The following is a 22,532-nucleotide window of genomic DNA, read 5'->3' on the forward strand; positions in this document are numbered from 1 at the left end:
TAGTGATGTTCAGTGACAGGACAAGGTGCAATGGACACACACTAGAAACCAGAAGATGCCAACTGAACACTAGGAAGCCACCTTTTATTGTGCAGATGCTGGAGCACTGGCACAGGCTGCCCACAGAGGCAGTGGAGTCTCCCTCCTTGGAGATCTTCAAAAGCCACACGGACGTGGTCCTGGGCACCCTGCTCTCAGTCTCTCTGCTTGAGCAGGGGCTGGACCAGATGCCTCCAGAGGTCTCTTCCAGTCTAAACCGTTCTGAGATGCTGTGAAGACTTCTCAGCCTGTTACAATTAACAAAACAGATTCCTTCAGGTGAGCATCAGAAAACTAAGACTTGCTCCTGTGAGTCATTCCTTGAACTCCAAGCCCAAAATTTGGCCATCAAAATAAGATGCTGGCAGAGAAGACAAAGCCACCATTTGCTGCAGGAGGATCAGTGTTGAGCCTTTAATGAGAGCTTTTTGCCTTCTATTGAGACTATCATTCATTTTTTTGCCTCTGCCTCCTGAGATGCTTGGCATCTAAAGCATCCAGCAACCACTGTCCATCTGGCAGGCGTCCCACGCTGGAATCCTTCAGGCTCCCTCTAAGAGATGGCATGCTCTGAATTTCTCTGGCAAATCTGATCAACGTTTTTCCTTGCAAAAGATTTCCCATGACAGCAAATCCTTAACTGACCACACGGACAGTTCAAGGATTGTCTGCTGAAGTTACCCAACGACAAAGGCTGAGTACCCAAAGATAAGAGACGAACGGGTCAGGAAAACTATAAATACACAAAGTCCAGAATTCAAATACTAATTATTGTGTTTGGGTTGTTTGATCTCCTCCTGTTGCACTCCATCTTCACTCAGCTGCCAAATCAACCCCGAGTTGCAGCAGTTACCTATTAATCACTACATACTACCATTCTTAATCACGTTTGCACATTAGGACACAAACATTGCAAGAATTTTCCCTCCCAAGGAGAGCAAAGGAAAGTGACCTACACAGGTTGGTCAGGCACCTCTCAGGCACTTGATCAAATGCCATTTCAAACAGATGTCATCACTGTTAGCGTCCTGCGACACTGCAGCTGAAGCAGGGCCATCAAGAATAAACCAGACGTTCTGCCACAAAATCCCTGGGTGTTTGTAGACGGCAGAAGAGAAAGAGTAATTAAGACATGGGAACAATTCATTGATTGTTGACATTTTCACTCTTAGCATGAGAAAAAGAAAGACATCAAAACAAATTGTGATTGTAAAATAATGGAGAAATACACCATGGATCATCAGATAATGGCTTCATTTCACAATGTACACAAGTACACAGCACCCAGTGACCGTTCTGATAAAAGATACGTTAAACAACTAGTACCCAGTGCTGACCCAAAGAACAAATTTCCAAGAATCCCTCAGCATGATGACCCTAGTCATATATAGTTAATGCCTGTTGTAGAAGATAGAAGAGTTGGCATCTTGCAGAAGATGCAGAAAGAATTATTTTGCTTCACTGATTTTGCTTATAAACACAAGCAGGTGATTCTAGTCAGGAATGGATGTATTCGACAACACTACATTATTTTTATATTGCCCATTTTACCAAGTTTAGAAAACATCACATGCATTATTAGCTGTTAAAATACCTTGTTCCTACTAACAGCAAAAGGTTGATAACCTACCAAAAAAACTGGACAGTGACAGCATCCAATTTCTGCACACATTCTAAATGCCTGATTTTGTCCTTTATACCTTATTTCTCATTTACATGAGAATAGCATTTAGGTGCAGAAATCATTTCATAGTCCTGAGGTACTTGCACTTCTACACTGCAAAGGGAAGGCCCTTGCAGGATCTTTGAAAAATGCATTGAGTAATTACATATTGTGTCAGCAGTGTGTTGCTATTCAAACTAAACTCAATCTGTTTCTAGGTGCCTTAGACTCCTTTCAGATCTCTCTACTATTTAGATGAATTGTCTCACAGACACTAATTGCCCAAACATGAAGCATGGAAAAGTGCCAGAGAAACAAACTGGCTCCTAAAAGACACACATTTTATAGCAAAGCAAGATCAGAATAAAGCTTTTTGTCAACCTGCTTTTCAGAAGCCACCTATGGATCCAGGTTTTGCTTTCACACCCTTTTGAAAGGATTAAAAAGGCTTCGATATTTCAGTTTGCAGATATCCTGCCTGGGTGTAAATGTTGTCACATCAGACACTCACATAAAACAGTAACATCCATCCTTCTGCTCTCCAGCAGCCAGGAACAATGAAGAAACCCGACTTCTGATGAAGGTCCGACAGCAGCTCAGCAGCACGGCCCTTCCGTTCTTCTACAAAGCTCCTTCAGTCCCACTCATACTGCATTACATTCACACAGACCAGTTCTAATTTTGTTCCATATAATCTAGTAATAATTTGCTGTATAGACAATTCCTCGTAAATCAGTCACATTGCTTACATGAATTTCCAAAGCGAATCTTCCCATCAAACTCATGTAGTCATCAACTAAAAAAAACAACTGCCTTAAGACATGACATTTGTGTAATAAGTGTCCTGTGCCTAAAGAACGTACCTCCAACATGTACTGAACAGTTTTCCAGAGCAGCACAACTTAAAACCATCACAGACACTCCCAAAAAGATCAGAACACCAAGAAAAACACAGCCATTTACAGGGCTGTTGCTTATTTAAAGTTATGCATTACTTGTATGCATTGTGTATTTCCATGAGATGATCTCTTAATAAAATACATTACTCACTCTAATCATGCACCGAAATATCCAGAGCCTCCTTTCGCAAGCCTACTGACTTCACAGTTCCTGTTGTGCCTGTGATTAGTAATGACTGCAAACTGCTCAGCACTTGTCTATATTAAGTATTTCACATTTCATTTCCAGCTTTGAAGATGAACACCATGCTACATTGTTCACAGTACTTGCATGTTCTTAAAAGACAGAGGAAAAATTGCTTCAGTACCATATAGTCAAAATCTGTTCGGAAGTAGGACGTGGAAAACTCCATCACACTCAGGTCAGATTAAAGATGGGTGTCACAGACAGCCATTCATGATTTATTTTCTTATTACTTATCCACTTCTCTTAAAACATAATTAAGTGCAACTTTCAAACAGCACAGTTGGAAATTTACCATCAAAACTGTAGGTTTGCCAGCTAAAAATTATGCCAGCCTATCTACAAGGAAATATGACTCTTTTTTTTGCACAATTACCCTGCTAAAATCTCCAGGCAACCCAACCATACTGAGAAGTAAATCCCTTACACATCATTTCATGGCATAGAAGAAAAGGAATTTCTTGTTTCTACACTGAAAACCGATTTGTCTTCAAATGCAATTGAAAAGCAAGTTGAAAGTAAAAACAACTTGAAATATCAAATACTGCCTCTGATATCTTTATTACCCAGCCTGTATTCCACCTGTTTCTACTAACTTAAAGATGCAAGGCATTTTCTCTTGTAGTCTTTGTCTTGTTTCTCCCCCACCCCTTTTTATTATTGGTATTATTTTTCCTCAGAAAGAAGGACAGGAAGTTAGTTACTATTTGTTGCTTAACATGGTCTCCTCACACCAAAATCATCATCCCAGTTGTTTCATTGCATGTTAATTGAAAGGATCCCAGTGCACTGAATTTAACAACACTAAATCTGTTCAATTTCAAGGAAACTTGACAATACTGGGCTATCATGGAACAGGGGAAAATTAAAGAATAAAAGTAAAGCTTTTGTAGTTAGCCCAGATCAGAAAGCTGCACCGCATGAAGTCACCTCAAAGAAATGTTAAGCTGTAACAGCCATTGAAGCGAGACACCAAAAGGAAATGGCTGGCATGCTTATGACAACTGGAACCATCCAGGATCGTGTTCAGATTAAGGACGGCTTCAGTTTCACAGAACAACCTGCTGTTGTTGATCCTGCTCGAAGCAGGAAGGGCTGGACTAGGAAACACTTGCAAACTTAGCTATGTGATGATGTTATGGCCTCACATATTCCCAGTAAAGGCATTTTACCTACAAAACTGATCAGCTTTAGAAGTTCATTAGCATTTTTAATAAAGATACTACATGAAATTTATTATGTTAACGGATTTTAAAATGCAGTTCACATTTTTTTTTTTTTTTAACATCAGTCCTTTAAATTTACATCCTGTTTCCCTTAAAATGGTATACAAGCAGGTTTTTCAGTTTGCTTGTTGGTTTGCTTTAAAACAATGTGCACCTGTATAAGGCCATCCTCTTTCATCTCTTCACCATCTTTCAGCTCCAGCCCAGGCCCTTCGTACACCACCACTTGCAGTTCTGCAGGCGAAATGGACTTGCATAATTTACAGCCAATAGTTCCATTATGGACAATGAAATGATTGTTTGCTGAACTTGCCATTATTACTCAAGTCAAGCCTGTCTTAAATACAAGACATTTCAAAGAATAAAGTATGCAAAAGCACGCACTTAGAGGGAAAAAAGTTGGCTGCAAGATGCAGAATCCTTGCATATAAGCTCTCTATCACAGGCGCAACTGGCTCAGTTCAGTCAGTGCCATACCACCAGAATTTTTAATCAACTCTTATTAGCAGCTGTCTTTGCCAGAAGCTGAAGACGAACACAGCTTTCACTGAACTCTTCTAGGTACAATTTATTCTGCCATTTCATTTTGTAGGGAGCCTGATTTATTTGACAACGATAGTTTGTTGAGGTAATAAACCATGCAGCAATGATACCATGACTCAGAGCTCATTTGCTAGCAGTCAAGTTGCTTGGCAGCCTGACAGGCAGAGTAATGTGCCTTGAAGAAGTATCTATATAAATGCTACAGCTTTCAAGGATTATCAGACAAATGTGCTGCCCAGAAAACATGACTTTACACACACCACCAATTCTCTTTTGCTTGATTAATTGTGCCCAGCTTCACTTCAAGCACAAAGATTACCAAAAAAATTGAGATCTATGAAAGCCAAAAAGCAACTGCTACTCAGTACCAACAGATTCCTCACGCACCCAGCCATTTTACGTTACTGCTTCCAGGGAAAGACTCTCTTCTCTCTGCCTGTAGAAATGACAGAGTGAAAAAAACTACCTATCAATTTAGTTTGGGGAAGAGAACTCTTTCAACTAAACATCAATACTTAATTTATAGCTACTTCATGAAACAGAAATCCAGAAGTTTTTTACCCAAGTTGCCTCAAGTGTGATGGAGGTTTTACATTCCAGCAACACTGTTAACATGCTTGCTCTTCTGAGAACTCCTTTCCTTGAAGGACATTAGCAATGAAGTCACAAAAAAAAGGTAGGAAATTTAAAACACTAACTTATACTCTTCTTTCTGGAAGTAAAAAATATACTATAAGAATTTGTTGTAGTTGTGCTGAGATAGCCTGTCTCTTCTGTACCAATGCAACTGAATGTAACACAAGACTTGAAAAATTATTCATATTGCTTTGTAGTTGGTCATCTTTACCAGCCTATTTTAAGTGCCAAGCATCACAAAGCTGCAGATTTCTGTCCTTCCTTCTACCTCGTCCTACATAAACATCAGGGGAAAACGAAAACTAAATGTATTTAGTAATCTAAAATTAAATGAAAGATTCACACACATTACAGATAACAATTCCAGTTCTAATGTTAATTTCTGTAATCACAAACATGATCAGCAGAGGCCTTTCCATTCAAACACTTCAGTTTTAAGAAGGATATTATATCAAGATGCTTTCAACTTACACCTTTATTGTTTTAAGTAACTCATTAAGTTCTACCAAAACACAGCCAGGAGAGTTACAGGAAGTTATTGAAGTGGATGAGCTTGTAGCAGCTATTTAAAACAAATGCTTTCAAAAAAAATTCACAAGGATTACTAGGAAATTCCTTCACTGCTATTTACTTCGACAAGTGCTCACTTCAAGTCATTGAAGGCAGCCATCTATTTACAAGGCTGTTTTTGTAATGGCCAAATCTTCAGCGTACAGAGAAACGCTGCCTCTTGCTAGCCACTGGTTTCATGCACACTCCCATGCAGCAAACCCCCTGGTACTAATAATCATGATTTTCAAGCTCCACAAAAGTAAAGAGGGATACAGGGTTTGCTTTGTTAGCAGTTCTGTTGTTGCTGTTGTTTTTTAAAACTTGGTCAGTTTTAAACTGTTAGTTGTTTTGGTGAGTAATTTGTTGTAGAAGAGATGCAGAGAGCATGTGGGAAGCAGCTATTCAACTTGAAAGAACTACAGGACGTGCCCCATCCAAGTTCTAACCCCAGACAGTCTCAAGACAGTCTCAAGCTGGTCATCTGATCTAACCACATAATGAAGTAACTTGGCAGTTCAGAACAGAACTTCTTTAGAATAAGGTTAACAAAAACAGACCCTATTTCAAGTCATAACCTTCAGTTATCTCTGTTACTTGTATTTTAACTCTGTTTGTACCTTTTCAATATACACATACAGAGTTAAGCTCCATTCTTGCAGAAAATGAAGTAGTACTCACTTCTCCAAACAAACAAGTCTTTGAGATTTCATATAAAAGACTTCGTATAACTAGGAAGACTATCTAGGAACCAGACCATACGCTTTCCAATTAAAAAAACATGCTAACCAATTCAACAAGTGAGGTGAAGCACCCTCCTGCACAGAAGTCTGTTAGCATTTCTAATAGCAAAGATCAGTCTCCAGCTACTTTCCTAAAATGGGAATCTTGTTTCCAGTACCTTTAACTCACTTTCCATAATGCTTTGCTAAAAGAAAATTTCTCTCCATTTTATCTCCTTTATGAAAGTTCTGTTCCTCTTGTAGTCCTCCAAAGAACTTGAATAAACAGGACCTGATAGGGTTCAATCCCCAAAATCACTGCTATGGCTCTTTCCACGCGATTCAGTTTTTCCAAATCATTTCTTAATCATGGTTACTAGAACAGGACAAAGTTCTGCAAGTAATCTCACTGCTGCTTATGGAAAACAAAAAAGGATGAGCTTTTTATATATTTGAGATTTGCATTAGGTGTTTTAGCTACAACACTGCTTATGCTGAAGCAGTTACATATAACAGCCATTAATCCCTATATAGACATCAACAAGTACAATCCCTTTTCATAGTGAAAAACCACACACCCCTTCTAAATTGAAGACTTAGTCTTGTTAGTTGATAACCATTGAAATATTCTCCTAAATACAGTCATTGATCAGCCTTGGAAGTTATTTCTAATAGTGGAGGATGAAGCTGCTATGCATACTGTAGAAGTTACGCAGTTTCAGATGTATATGATTCTCATCTATGCAGAAATTAGTTTTAAATTGCTTTTTAATCAAATACACATTTCCTAAGAATAGAATTTTGGGGGTTCTTTTTGTTTGTTTTGCATACAGCATCCATCTGATAAGGCAACAAAATTTGCTCAGTGACAAAACAGGGCTTGCTTTTTCTTTGCTTTTTCTTTAAGGTTGCAGAACCTTAAACCTGTAGATCTGATATTCCCAGCACCACACCCATCTTGAATTTATCTTTGGCTGAATGATACAAGAACTGTAGAAACAGAAACAAAAATTTTGTTTGTATATGCAGAACAGCTTGCAGCTGCTAATACTCCAATGAGTTCTGAATCCAGGTATTTTTACTGCTATGGCCACTGTCCTTTGGCAGCTACCTATGTAGCAGACATTTTACTCAAGTTACATAAATAAATTACAAACTTTAACTGAGAAGTTATGCCGGATAGCTTACAGTTCTCTGGATGCCCTCATGCCTTCAAAGAAATGTAATTATACTGGCAGGCTTCCAATCCTAGTTTTGCTGAAAATTATTACTAGAAATTGATAGCATTTCTTATTCAAATCCTTCATTATTAGGTCGTTATTTCACTCTGTTGATTTGGTGATGACTGATTTTAGATGCTTCATCAGATCCTCTTCTGAAGACAAAAAAATAATTATTTATCTATATCGCACATTGTCTTCATAGACCTTCAAATCACCACACTTGTTTTTCTCCATCATAGTCTCCATATTAAGGAGACAGATTTCTGCAAGACATCCTTATTATCATTAGGTTTACTTATTTGCGTTTCTCTGGTGGACACTGACTGTATTTGTAATCCCTTCACCGCAATGTTTACAGATAGTATCTCTGGCAAAACATTAGGAGCTCACAATGCCAGTCCTCAACCAGCAACTAGTACTTCTTCAACTTCTACCAAGTATTTGGATGACTTTAACCTACTGAAGTTAGTCAAAAACAATGTGACTGTGGTGGCTTCTCTTCTTTAACTGCTAAAAAGAGAACTAAGAAACAACTAAAATAGATTAAATCCCCTTTTAAAAATAGCTTTCCAATAAGTAATCACTAGTATTCTACAGAAGTGACATATAAGAAGTATTATACATAATTCTGATAGGAGAGTATTTCATAAAAAGATGTACAGAAGTGTTCTACGGAACAACCAGTCAAATGTCCAAAACTTTTACAAAAAAACTCTGGAAAACCAGAAGTATCTATAAAAAATAGCAGTTCTATGCACACACATACTCAAGTCATTAAATATTTACCACCAGTAGTTTCCAGGTCCTTCATTCATTTTCTTTTTACACCTTACATATGACAGACAATAGCTACGTGAATTTTGTTTTCTAAAGCCAGAATTTACCTACCGAAGTTTTAGTAGTTCAATGTTAGACTTCTGGATCAAGAAAACTATCATCCTGCAACTGCGAGCGTAACGCAGAACATCTCAACCACCAATAGCACACCCATTGCTTGGTTTTACATCGGCAGATTTACAAGGTTTGACAGGACTGATGTTAAATGAACAGATTTACTTTCTACACAGACGCAGCTGGGACTTCAGTCTTATCAGTGAAGGGACTGAGAAAACTCCAGACTTCAGTGAGGCAACTGTGAGCCCTGTAATTGACTTTCCTTTCTGCACAGGCCAAGGGACATTATTTACCAACCATAAAATGAACAATTAGGTCAGAAGAGAAACAGTTGCCTAGAAGCCTTAAAAAGCTTGTCATCAAGTCACCTGTGCAAGATCTGCTTACATAACTCCGAGCCAGCAGTAGCCAGATGCTTTAAGGAAAAGCCCTCTGACATTTGGGCTTTTGTCTCCTATGAGAAGTCGCAGTTTCACAATCACAGAATTAAACAAAAATTTATAAGGAAAAAACATCAGCACCGTATCAGTTACCAAATGCAAACTTATTGCAATTGAGACCTTGTTAAACAAATCTTGCATTTTCACAACTGAGCCATGAAAGCACCAGAAGTAAATATTAACACAGCTCAGTCACAAATACAAAAATAAGAGCTTTTGAGCTTCTCAGGAAAGCTAATGTCACTCTTCCCCCTTTTGCAGGAGTATGCTCTTTTAACTAAGACTGATGTATAAAGATGACAAATCCAAGTCTCAGATCTCCTTCGACTCATTAGCCTTATCCCCAAAGTTGCTAACACAAAGGCAAGGTTTCCTTTCTTCTTTGTGTTTTTTTTTATTTATTTTTAACTCCCCCACGCCTTCCCCCATGGACAAGGATAATGGTTTTCCCAATCCATATACTCATCTGCAGGACAGCAGGTAGGGAAAGAAGGAACCTTATTTCAGTTATTTAATTTGGATAAATCAAAGGAAAATATTTAGTACAATATGAAAGTGCTTTTTCAATATAAAATCATCTGAATCCATATTTACGTTATGTACAGGTATTTGATATTTTATGGTCTAAGTTTAAGAAGGTTATGAACAAAGGTAACCTCTGACTAGGACTGCCAGCAGTGGCTGGACCCTTCTACCACCTGTGAAATAAATCCCCAAACTTGAAATAAGTAGGCATATACGAACAGGTAATGTGAATAGCTGGATAAATACACACATACCAGCAGGACATGAGCCATACCACTTGGCCTCAGGACTGGAGAACCAGAGTGAGTCCTGAAAAGCTGTTAGAGTAACATATTCACAGCAAGAAGACACAGGCATGTAGAGATACCACAAAATATTACTTGTCCTGGGATACTGTGGCAATCGAGGGAAAGAACTTTGAACAGTCTTTTTTGTTACCTCCTAAGAGCAGCTCTCGGAGTTTCCTAGACAGCATCCAAGCATTGCCCTAGTGCTAGCTGATGGAGGCCACAGCTGTACCAAATGGGTACTGCCCACAGCCCAGCACTCAAGCTCGCTTCCTGGCCCTACTTCTATGTCCTATTTATTTAGCAGAATGACCATCAATGTTTTTTTTTGAATCCAGGAAGCTGAAGTCGAATTTTTCTACTGCTGCCAGAAAATAGCCAGCAGCAGAACTATTGTGTTTCCACACTCCCAGATGTTTAAAATTTCTCTTCACTCTGCTGTATCAGCAGAAATCAGCTGAAAGGCCTAACTATGAATGGGCTTATAAAAAAATACTAGACATCAAGCTAACTATATTTCAAGTTTAGTTTCAACACCTGTTTTTAATGACTTTAATACTCTCAATCTTGCACTCCAAATGTTATTTCTAGACTTACTGATCACTCTTCATATTTTATTTTGCGTAACTATGCAGTATAAGTGTTATCCTTTTTATTTTTCATTAGATAGCATCATTAAAATAAGGTTGGTAAAAGATGTTCATTGGATATTTAATTGAAACGAAAAAAAAGCAGTTCAAATGAAGCCTATTTCTCTAGTCAGCGTAAAGCACAAGAAATTATTTGCTTAAGAAGTTACTTGTTTTCCTTACCATTCTTAGGAGTAGAGCTCGTTTTAACCTACCTGTAACATGGGATGCAATTGATTTGAACTAACTGCTTTGTAACTAAAATCGCTCTATTTGTTACATTTTTTCCCTCCACTGAAACAGAAGATTCCCAGTTTTATCCAATTAACTCACACTGCGATACAGCAACAGAAGCCTGGTAAGCAAATCTAGAATTCACCCTCCAATGAGCAGCAGCTAGGAATAACAGAGAACATATACTGAGCTGTGCAGAGCACAATCATTTCAGCAGATCAGGCCATGGAGTTGAACCATTTGGGTTGAATCAAGAGCTAGTTGGTCCCATGTTCCAACACAGGAACATTAAACACACGCATGCCCACCTGCCTCTCCTTACTAGCCATGACCATGAGATCGCTTTCGACAAGAAGCATACGTAATCTGTCACAACAAAGCCCCAAACAGACCTGCCTGGGACCTCCTTTGCAACACTTAACTGTATTCATAGTTTCTTTCAGTTAGAAGCTATATGGCTTAATATTCTGACTTTCTTCTGTTTCGGACGAGAAATCAATACCAATAGTTGCTTCTGAGCAACTTCTTACCAAAGCAACTAGTAGGAAATGAACTGGCCATCCGATCAACTAGTGTTTTCTCACATCTGTAGTTGTTTGGATGTCAACTTTTGAAGACAACCCTGAAAATATGAACCTAACAGTGTATATTTCAAAAACCATGATAAACTTATGTTCAGTAACAGGACAAAGAAGCAGAGTGTTCTGACAGACAGGATCACAAACGAAGGCCACCCTGGCTTTGCAATTTCTGTGTAAGGCAATTTTCCTTCTTGGTTCTTTTACCAGCATCTTTCCTGACAGCTTCCTACATGTCAGGAACCTGTTCAAGCACGGATTTGCTGATTTGCTAAACATTTATGCAGGAATTAACTCAGTGGGAACCTAATTTGGTTCTGATCTCCAGACTAGCGGAATATTAAAACATATGCATACGGTAATAACAGGCATGCATTTCCCGGGTTTAAGAATAATTTTTAAAAAGTTCTGTTCCAGGTAGATTCAGATACTGCTAATCTAACCAATGTATTCATACAAACCTCCAATAATGTCCTATAAATGTAACTTTATGACAATATTTTTAACTTAAGACAGCATTCACACTGCGTTTTTCTTACAAAACAAAGGAAAGAGAGGAGGGCAAACACATAGTACCTTAACAAAATCTCATGCAAATTTTCTTGCCTTCAGACATCTTCCTTCTACTAGCACTGGATGTTATCAAGTCTCATTTGGACAGTTAACTCATATTTGCGAGACACTTAGAATTATTAAGTAATGGCAAAAAAATCAGGTGCTAAGAACACAAGGGAAGTCTCAGTGGGGATACTGTCAATTGTAGCAAGCTTTAGATGTTATAAAAGGAGGCAAAAATACCCAGACGAACCATTTTCCTCCTAGAAACAAAACCACAGTTAGCAGAATTCAAACACTGTAAGACCTGAATGTTCCAGTACAACCAGAAGCACAGCACATATACACGGTTAGAAGAAAACTTAACAGTAACATTCTTTAAAAGTTTTTTTCTTTTTTGAAAAGAATGGATACTTACTTGTGCATATTTTCCACTCCTATTATGATCATGATATAGTAGGAAATTCCACTTTGTATAACAAAATGTAAGGCATACCTAGGAAGAAAAAAAATAAATTACTCAATGCATTTCCATTAATGACAATAAACCACATGCATTTATTTATTTAATGTAAAATTAAAAAGACTTGTCAAAATCTAAATCACTTCTTCCAAAGAAAGTTCTGTTTAGGTTTTCTGCAAGCCTCCCTTCAGTTGACAGCTTCCCCCTTTAGCACAGCATGGATGAACAAAGACTACAGACTTAGCTAGCGTTTTCCAGCTGATAAACAAGAATACATTAAACGTTAATAATCCCTAAAAATACAAAGACTAGGTCTTGTAATACTTTCATCTGGCATTGTTTCATTTATAAATAACATGAATGTTTTGTATCTTTTTACCTATTTGCCACAACAGATCTCAAATAAGGCCAACAATATCACTTGTTTTGTACCTCTTCACTATATTTTTATATTTATATTATGTTTTTATATATATTATATTTAATTATATTTAAATATGAATTTTCATATATTGATTTTAAAGAAGCTAGCAGAGCACTTGTGGCAAGCCATTGCCAGTGATGAAGGAACACAGTCCTCAGTAAGCTGATTCTCCCTCACTTCAGGTGCCTCCGTAACATATTTATGTGTGCTCAAGTGACATACTGATCTGGTTTGGGAAATTTTCCCCATGAAAAGCATCCTAAAAAGCAGCTAATATTCTGTTATACTGACACTGTGGGATTTTTTTTTCAGCTTATCAGCCATTTCCTAACTTCACTCCTCATCCATTCACATGGAAATGTCTTCAAAGTAATTCAACCAGTTCTATCCAACTACAATCCTACAAAGTCTAAAGATGATGAACTGAGGGATGACAACTCACTTCAGTATTAACTGACCCTAAAAATTATGACTTTTTATGGAAAAAAAGATATAATCTGCACTTGCTGTCATGATTCCCTAATAGGGAGTCTCATCTAAGTTATAACTACCTAAAATTCTTCCTGTCTGACATCACCATCACAAGCATTACAAAAAAAAACCAAAACATAAAAACCTCAAAAAACATTGCACAACATACACTGAGAAATAAAGAATTGGTACAGGTGAAACAAATACCAACCTTTTAAAGAAGAGGTACTTTTAATATCTCACTTAAACTATGTTATATTCTGCCTTTTTAAAAAGCCTTTCATTCCAAGATTATAAGAAAAAAGCATTTAGTAAAATACAAGTTCATAGCCAAAATAATAGCTTTAAGTATGATACAGAGCAAACTAGAATAACCTGGATCTCTACCACAGTGTAAGACTTTTCTGGTTTCTTTTTTACGGCATACTGCCAATGAGAGTCTTCCATAATCTATCTTTATGTCTGTTGGGATTGAAGGTTATTTCTTTCTTTCTCGAGCCTCCCATCCACGACTTGAGTTACGAATATTTGGTAGCAGTTAATTCCAAGCTGCAGTTAATGATTTCTGTTTCCAAAGCAATGGATACAGAACGAGCTTCTAAAGCTTACATGGCTCTCATGAAAGCCACACACATTAGCACGTCTCCTGTATCCTTCTTCTCATTTCCTGCTAAGGGCTGTAAGTCTTTGACATCAGATCACTGTCTCAAAGCAGAATAAAAGAACCAAAAGTTTAATACGTGCATGGGAGTTATGCAATTCTACAAACAAGTAAACTGCGTATGTAAATCCAAAGAATAAAAGTTACTGATTTTTGTTTTCCAAAATTTAAAAGTAGTATCTACAAACTAATGTGGGGAAGTCTCTGCAACGTGCCAATGTAGAGGCCAAACCTGTGGTTTGGAATTCCAGATTTATTTATGCACACATGGTGCGTGCACAGCCACACGTGCACACGCTGTATGCATCTTCCCACCTGCACTCCAGCTTGAGGGAAAGAATTAATTCCCATAGTTCAGCAGCATTTTACAGAAGCTGGTATAAATTTAAGCTCTCTATACACTTAAGAGAGCAATTTGTTTACCATGCATAGAACTAAACTGGTTCTTAATTTATCTTAAAACTATTTGGGAAGATACGAGCCATTTCCTAATTTTGAAGAGAAAATATTACTAAGCCAGAAGTATCCTCTTTATAAACCCTACCATCATTCTGTCTTGCTATGCTGCACAAAGATCAAAATATGGAAGCAGCAATCACAGAAGATTTTCTGCATTTCTGGTTACTTTTCCTACAAAAAGTCAGATTATATTCAATATTCAGAAAAGGACACAGTGAGTTAGCTCATGCAGCGCATATTTAAGAGAAGTTTTTAGCCATCACATTGTGCAATGCCTCAAGAAAATACTTTTCAAGCAAGTTTACAGAAAAACTGGTAAAAATTAAACAAACTGCACCTGTCCCATCCACCCAAAACCCCAGGAAGAGATTATGTTAGTTATCAGCTCACAAATGGAAGGTCTTTCAAAACTCGTGCACTGCATCACAAAACTTAAGCCTCTTTCTGGACATTTGCAGCAGCTAAAAAACCACAGGTAATACAATTCTTCATATGAAAGATGCACCCAAGAAACGATAAAATTACAAATCCCTGAGAAGTGAAATGAAGTGCAACTTACCATCCAAAACAAAAAAGTGCAAGATAAAGGCCCAAAAGGGTTGCAACAACGTGCCTTATAAACGGGCTAGTTTTGCTTGAATGAAGGTATGTTCGAAACCAAATAGCCGCGAGCAAGGCAAACAGTTGGCACACTACAAAGTTGACCTGTATAAAAGAGAAAAACAAATTCTCTCACACTTGTGTATTAAAAATTTACAAAAATATCTATGAACTATTAGCAATCTGCAGAACTTCCAGCTCTCCAGTGGCTCTTGTCACACCACATCACCTTCAGAGCTTCTCCTAAGAGCCACCCCTCCATAAAACACAAGCCAATCCTCCCATGAGCTATGAAGAAGAAAAGGTTCATCAAACCTTTACAGGCAGCCTGTGCATGTACCAAAAAAAGAAGTTGTAACTTCTAAATATTTTCCTGCAGGTTTTCTGTATACCAAGCCAGCCTTCTCTCAACCATGGAATCACTTACACTCTCCCAGTAATGCAAAGATACGGATTTGTAGGGTGGGTTTTTTTGTTCCCTTTTTTTGTGTGTGTTTTTTTAAATTAGCAGAACTTGGAAATGCATATCACATACACACATCACTGGCAGACCACTTCCACAGCCTAGGCAGAAGCAAGGCCCAAGGCAGCACACTCCAGCAGTATACAAGCAGATGTGGTGCATGCTGCGCTGCCTTCCTCTACAGTCGAGTGGATGCTGAAATTCCTCCTCCCTTCAGGGCATTTATTGCAGAATATACAAAGTCTCCTGCATATTACTTATTTAAAGGCACTAGGGTACTGAAAGCAAAAAGCAGAATTAAAAACACCAAACCAAGGAGTAAAGAGAATTATTCTGAGCGTGGCCTTGAACAACATTTAACAGTAAGAACACACGACAAAGAAATAATTTCCTGAAATATAGCAGCTGCTACCAAAACTGGCCCAAGCTACAAAAAGCTGGATGAATTCCTTTATTTAGAAAGGAGTATTTCCCACACCACTGATTTTCTCCTTGCTAGAAAACTGCTTAACAACTTGGTGTCTAAGAGCAGCATCCCAAGCAAGACCTTGGGGAGCACTGCTTTGGCCTGTAAGCTCATTTCCACATGCAGCATGCTTGGCTAGCCCTCAGCACACCAGTTTTAGCCTGTTTGATGTCATTTAAGTGAAATATACACTTAATCTGAATTCCACAGGGCCCAACAGTGACACTATTTTTATGTTTGTGACAGCAGGGCTAACACTGGTGCCTCAGCCACACAGGGAACACCGCTGGCACCCTAACGCAGCCGGCCCAGCCCTTCAGTTCTCTGCCAGGCTTCAAGCAGGAACAGGTACAGGTGTGACAGTGCACAACCATGTACGTGTTTCAAGTAGGAATTAATTAACACCAGCTACCTGCAGAACTCATTAACAGTTTCATAGATGCCCTGTTTGTAAATTCAAGGAGAACTCCCCTTTTTCTGTATGACTCTAAAACCATTAAGAGTTAGCAGGGAAAGAAGCTGGTAACACAAGGCTGTTAAAACCAGGAGCAGGTTCCCTAAACCAAACCATTACACACACTTAGCCAACCATTCCTGTACTCCCACATTTACATTATGCTTTTAATGGTATCTGAAAAATCCTAAATGAAAGGGGAAATATCCTGTCAGGGCATAACTTGACCTGTTTTCTCTCCATTATACATAATGATGCAAATGAAACAGATTTATGGCTTGGGATGAGCCTGTGGATTTAGTTGAAAAGGTTCATACAAAACAGTCAGGTTTAATGAGCCCCTGAAAAAAGGGACAAACTGACGTTTTAAGGAGAGAGCAAGAAAGAAAAAATAGAGCCAAAGTAATTGACTATGAACTCAGTGCTGACATTTGTTTTGAATATTTATACAGAAATGATGCTACGTGTGCTGCAGCGCAACCATGTTCCTGACCTCAAGAACTGGCACTCCTGACAGACTTGGACAGGGAGGAAGACAGAAGAAAATGGGGATAAATACAGAACACAAGCAAGGAGAAGAGGCAGATTTACACCACCCAGAAATCAGTGTGTTGGCTGCATCCGGATCAGTTTGGTGCCTCACGATGCCCCTCTTTCTGAGATTACCCCTAAAAGCAGGGCAGCAAGACCTGGGGAAGAAAAGTCATCACCTGGCTCCTACAATGACCACAGCAAGGAGGAGAAGCTGAAAGCTACACACCTCCAGGTCAGCCTTTACACGTACCTGCTTCTGGCAATACTCTGCTGCTCTGTTCTGTTCTCCACCAGCAGGGTTTCTGCTTCATTCAGCAAATGGACAACTGCCAAGTTTTTGCCCTCACCCTACAGCCCATTAAATACTTACATCTGCATCCTACGCTGAATACAAAGCCTTACATCTCCCCAGACATGTTTATGCAGATCTGACCACAGCATGGAAGACTACACAACGAAATCCCAAAGCGTGAAGTAAATGCCCGCTACTTTTGGCTGTGGGATTTCAGGCAGTGTCTAGTTTTTTAGTCAATACTTTTAGCACAACTTCAACTGAAGCTGTGCTTCGAAAATATAACTTCAGCTGCTCTTATGAATATTCAACACTCCTATAAATAAGGCCCAAAATACCGCAAAATGCAAGGAAAACTGAAGATCATCCTTATGACATTTTCATATCATGATTTCTTCATATCACCAAAACTCTGTGGTGGACACAGAGGTGGAAAGCAGCCAGGGACTTACATTCTCAGCAGGGAAAGGAGCTCACATGGAAGAGTTCATGACCTCTGCGGGGCTGTATGACAGCTGTATTGATAATCTTCATCTGATGCTTGCCGTGACTTTTAAGCATGTGATATCACAGGCTAAATATTCACTTAGTATGCATTTTGAGTATCTGATTCCTTACATTTTAAAACAAATCGAAACCCAGCACCCCTACCACAAAGTCAGTGCTTCTATCTAATTGTGATTACCAGTTGTTGCTTCCATTCAAAGGGCAGATTTCTACCACTTTTCCTATCCAAAGTAGCTACTCATTTCCACATGGAAATGAGGACAATCCCTTGCTGATAACATAGGAGGTCAAAGGAGAAACAGAGGCTCCCAAATCCCATCCTATTCACGTTGCATTTCAGCACCTAGAGTGTTGTAGTGAAGATCAGGATGGCATCTGAAGCAACTTGCCCAATCACCCTCGCTTAAAGATGCTTCAGCATGCGTTGTACGCCAGTCCAAGTAACACAACTCATAGAAAAATACCTTTTTTTTTTTTTTAACGCTGAATCAGAAGACCTATTCCAAAAGGAAATGGACTATGGGCTAGAACTAGGCAGGTTTAGGTTTCCCAAAATCATTACAGCACCAGTGTTGGGTCCTCACTGCCAACAAGCTCGTTCAACAGGTACTGCCCTGCAGTTCTTACCAAAGTGAAGAAAGCCAAAAATCAGCATTCAGCCTTTTCTTAATTACAACTCCCATCTTAACCCAGGATCAAGCTTCAGCAAGAGCTCCACGCTGAGCTACATGAAGATCTGCAGATATACAACTTGGCTTGAAGCAGAGCCCAAAAATTATCCAGCTGGCTCGAGGACAAAGAGAACAGCCACTCAGACAGCAAATGAGGAGGGAGGTACAAGGACAGAGCTGGACATCATCATCCTGAAAGTCTCCACAGAAAACACGTGGAGCCAAGCAGCTAGTTTGTTTGCAGATACTACATCCAGTAACCTCCACATCTGGTAACGATATACTTGTGTACCTTCTGCTAATTTATGTCAAACTCCTATAACATCTTGAGCATGGGCAGAATAAAACTTAAACACCTCGTGATTTGGTCAGGCTTGAGCAGAACACCCACCAAGAACAAAGATGACGATCATGAAAGCAGGACGATTGATTCCTCAAACCAAGCTCTAACTTGTCTCCCCCTAGTCATAAAAGCCATCCCTATAAGCAGCTCTCGTTTTACTGAGGAAATAGAAGTCCCAATCCAATTAAGTTCAGACTTTTTGGGGTGAAACTTGTTTCTCCATGCATTGTCTCAGTTTTTTTTCACCCCTGCAGAGTTGTAATTTAGCAAATTTATAAGAAAAAATAGAATTGTTGGCCTCCTCACGTTACAGGACATACCAGCTTATAGTGACAGCAAAACCCCAGAGTCACAGATAATTTTCGATTACATCTTGCTGCATAGGCATGGAGAAGAATAAAAAAAGTATCTTACAACAGTGATGCAAATTATCATTTGGCAGTGATTCATGTAGGTACCTGTTAAATACCACTTTGACACACTAAGCTCTTACAAAACCTGCTGTATGTATTCGAGCAATTGAGAATTAAATCTGTGCAAGCCCAGCTGTATGGCCAGTGCAACTGATAAGCAGGTTTTGTGCCAAACGTAAGCCATCAGGACAAATTCGCAGTTTCAATGTTTGGGCTGTTCTTCCTTAGCCACTCCAGCAAATCCATTATACTATTAACTGTGTTAAACTATCTACATCATAAATTTCATAAATTGCATACACTCTGCAAAAAAAAGTCAATAGAAAGTTTATAATAAAACTTAAAAAAAAAACAACATTAATTTTAACCTTTTAAAACTTTAAATGTAATTATGACATGCATTTGTAATAAAAATTGTTTCTTGGGAAAAAAAGTATTTGAGAGAACAATTCTTTATGTAAAGAGGAGGAGAGAGGTCAGTGACGGCTCAGAGGGATTTTCATCGTTGAGAGGGAGTTTTGGCAAAACATTTGACTTCAACAGTAGAAATCGCCAACCTTCTGACAGCAGCATCTTTAATAAACCATTAGAAGTGTTTTAAAAAGTCCATGTTAAAATGAAATATAGGAGATTATTTTTCTTATGAAGCTCGTTTTTAACATACTGCTGTGCGATTTTTATGTAGTAATTAAGACTCGAGGCCCAGCTTCCTCTTCACATCAGCTATATTTCAATACCAAAAGCCAAGCCCTCCAGCTCCTCCTTCACAGCACAGAAGGCATTCGCCTCATTCCGAAGAGCAGCCAAAGCAGCAGCAAGGGATGCTACCGATATAGCCGATTCCTAACTGGATGGCACAAATTAATCACAGTGGCTCGTACAGCCTACATTCCTCAGAGAAGCAGTAATATTGTTGTATCAGGTTCTGCTCACCAGCTCCTGCAAGGCACTGCCAGGTGGTTGGACATGCAACACACATGGTAAGGTACCTTAGAAAAGGTACAGGGAGCACCAAATTGAGATTGAGGAGATTTAGATTTTACTTTCTCCTCTGCCAATGATCCACCCAAACTCCCCAAGAAGTCACCTCTTTCTTTGTGCTTCTTTATTTTCTTATTTTTTAAGAAGTCTGCTCTGATCAGAAGATAAAAAACACTGTTCAAACCTGTAAGCTGCAGTGAGTGCCTATGGCCTCAAGAACACACTTTTGATGTGTTAAAGTCAATTTTTTTTCCTCTCAATTCTTCATTTGAGAAAAAAAGAGCAATTTAGTTCTTACTTTCCCCCATGTTGCCATACAGTGGTATGTATCTTCCATGGAACTGAGGTTTTTTGAGCTGCAAGACGCCAGCATCACTCCTTATCTCCTTATCTAGCCATTTTTTGGTTCCCCATTCTGTCACAGAAACAAAGTAATCTTCCTTGTTTCCCACATCACCCTTCAGGGCTAGTAAGCAAAACACATTGAGCATTATTCCTTTTTCTTCTGTCTTTTCAACAACTCTGGTTATTGGAGAGAAAAGCCAATCAAAACATTTTAGAGTATCAATTATAAAAGCACTTAGAAGAGAGCTCTTGCAAGAGTTAGCAAATTAAGACAGAATAACATACATTTTCTTTAAAAAGAAGCACTGATCTTCAAGCTGAGGCTTGGATTTTTTTTTTTTTAATAAATGTTATTAGCAGCAGCATTGTAAACACAAACCCTTCCAAGCATCGCATGGGGTGACACACACTTGTCATAAATTGCCAAACCTTGCTGTAACTGGTGAAGCATCAGCTATGCCTGGTTTCTCAGATGTCAGTATTAGCTCGTTCTTGCTGCCAGTTTAGTCAAAGCCATTTCCCTTCCCACCAAAGCACTCAGCTGAAGACTTGAAAACATCTACAGATGTTCCCCAAAATCTACTTTTCACACAGGGGAGCAGATACTTCTCCACAGCAACCGCAGAGCAGTACAGATGGATCATCTGCTGTCCAATTTCTAACCTCCATCCAGTGTGACAGCAAAGGAACAAACAGCTTGTACAATTAGCCAGTAACTGCCTACTGCCAAACCACTAAGAAACAAAGAGCGAGAACAATTATTGGAAAGCAGCAATTTTCCAACTATTCCCCCCCAAAAAAATCAAAAAAAGCAATCCCATGACAAGAATCTAAATCAGAGCATTTAGTAATTTTCTTCAGCTTCTTGGGAAAAGTTGGAAAGAATTCCAGAGAAACAGATTAAGTTGAAGGATATTTGATAGCTCAGTTCAGAGCACATTTCTCTAACTGGCAGGAGGAGGCAGGCATTCCTCTTACAACTCAAAGCTCATAAATCCTGTGGCAATGCTTTTAAAAAGTACGTTTTTGGTTCAAATACCACCAAGCATCTTCCATGATGAAGATTTAACTAAGTAGCACTCTGCCTTGAAGTCTCAACCTCACCTTACACCTGAAATACAAGGAAATAGAGGAAAAGCAGCAGTGGTTATTTTGGGTAATATCAGTATGGGAAACGTTGAGACACCTCGTTCTTTGTAGCAAAGGTTGTGTTACTCTACGTTCATACAGCACCCAAGGGGAGGGGACAGTCATTTTCAAGCTGGCCTTCAAGCTCAGCTCCTCTCCAAGCAGCCCGTGCTTTAGGTCTGTGCTCCAGCCATTGTCCTTCAGCACTGCTGGCAAGTGCTTTTCAACACCACACTAATATACTTCATATGAAATTACTGGCAGCTGGAAGGACTTAGATTTTGGATGCTGTCTTCCCAAGTTGATTTTAGTCCAAAATCAAAGACAGACATGGCATACGTTAATAGTAGTATTTCTATTTCCAGTATCAACTTCCAGTTTCTAGCATGCAACTCTTCAGCATGCTGGAGAACATCCTGAAGAACATGATGGAGACCCCAGCAATCTGGTTCGTGCAGTCAATGAGCACCAAATCCAGCCAGCTTTCCAAAATAGCGCTTACAAAATCATCACTCAAGGTATGAAAAACCATAACACTAAGGGCTTACAGTAAAACCATGGATGTGTTTTACAGTAAAAACAACCAATACTCGCTCATTCATCAAGGATGGGAAGAGGACTGTTGAAGGATATCCTTTCTGACCAGCTCACAAGGACTCAGCATTATAGATACTGAGCTTTGAACAGCTACATAGTCACACCAATAGCCAAAATCTAGGAAGCAAGTTTGCTTCAAAAGGTGAAAATTGGAGTAAGAATGATGTTTTGTTGTTGTTTTTTCCCTTCCTCCCCCTCAAAACTGTAGCAGCCTAACATTTCTGGTGAGCAGAAACTGGTTTGGGCAGGTAAAGATCACAGATTACCAAGGAAAAAAGGCTTGCACCATCGAAACAACAGTCTGGGACTGTTTGGAAGCACTCTTTGTCAACACAAGGACCAACCCTATAACTGAGTTTTGGGAAGTGTGCCTC

At 38.9% G+C, this 22,532-nt stretch overlaps 1 protein-coding gene across 1 annotated transcript in view; it reads right to left on the reverse strand.

Moving 5' to 3' along the window:
• Positions 1 to 22,532, reverse strand: part of MBOAT2 (membrane bound glycerophospholipid O-acyltransferase 2) — a 91,768-nt gene that overhangs the window by 61,466 nt on the left and 7,770 nt on the right. The window contains exons 2-3 of the mRNA XM_084284307.1: positions 14,924 to 15,069; positions 12,305 to 12,382 (exon numbers count right to left, since the gene is read on the reverse strand). Coding sequence (XP_084140433.1) covers positions 12,305 to 12,382; positions 14,924 to 15,069 — 224 coding nt within the window. The remainder of the gene's footprint in view (positions 1 to 12,304; positions 12,383 to 14,923; positions 15,070 to 22,532) is intronic.

Source organism: Netta rufina, assembly GCF_964035555.1.
Source record: "Netta rufina genome assembly, chromosome: 3".
NCBI classification, from domain to species: domain Eukaryota; kingdom Metazoa; phylum Chordata; class Aves; order Anseriformes; family Anatidae; genus Netta; species Netta rufina.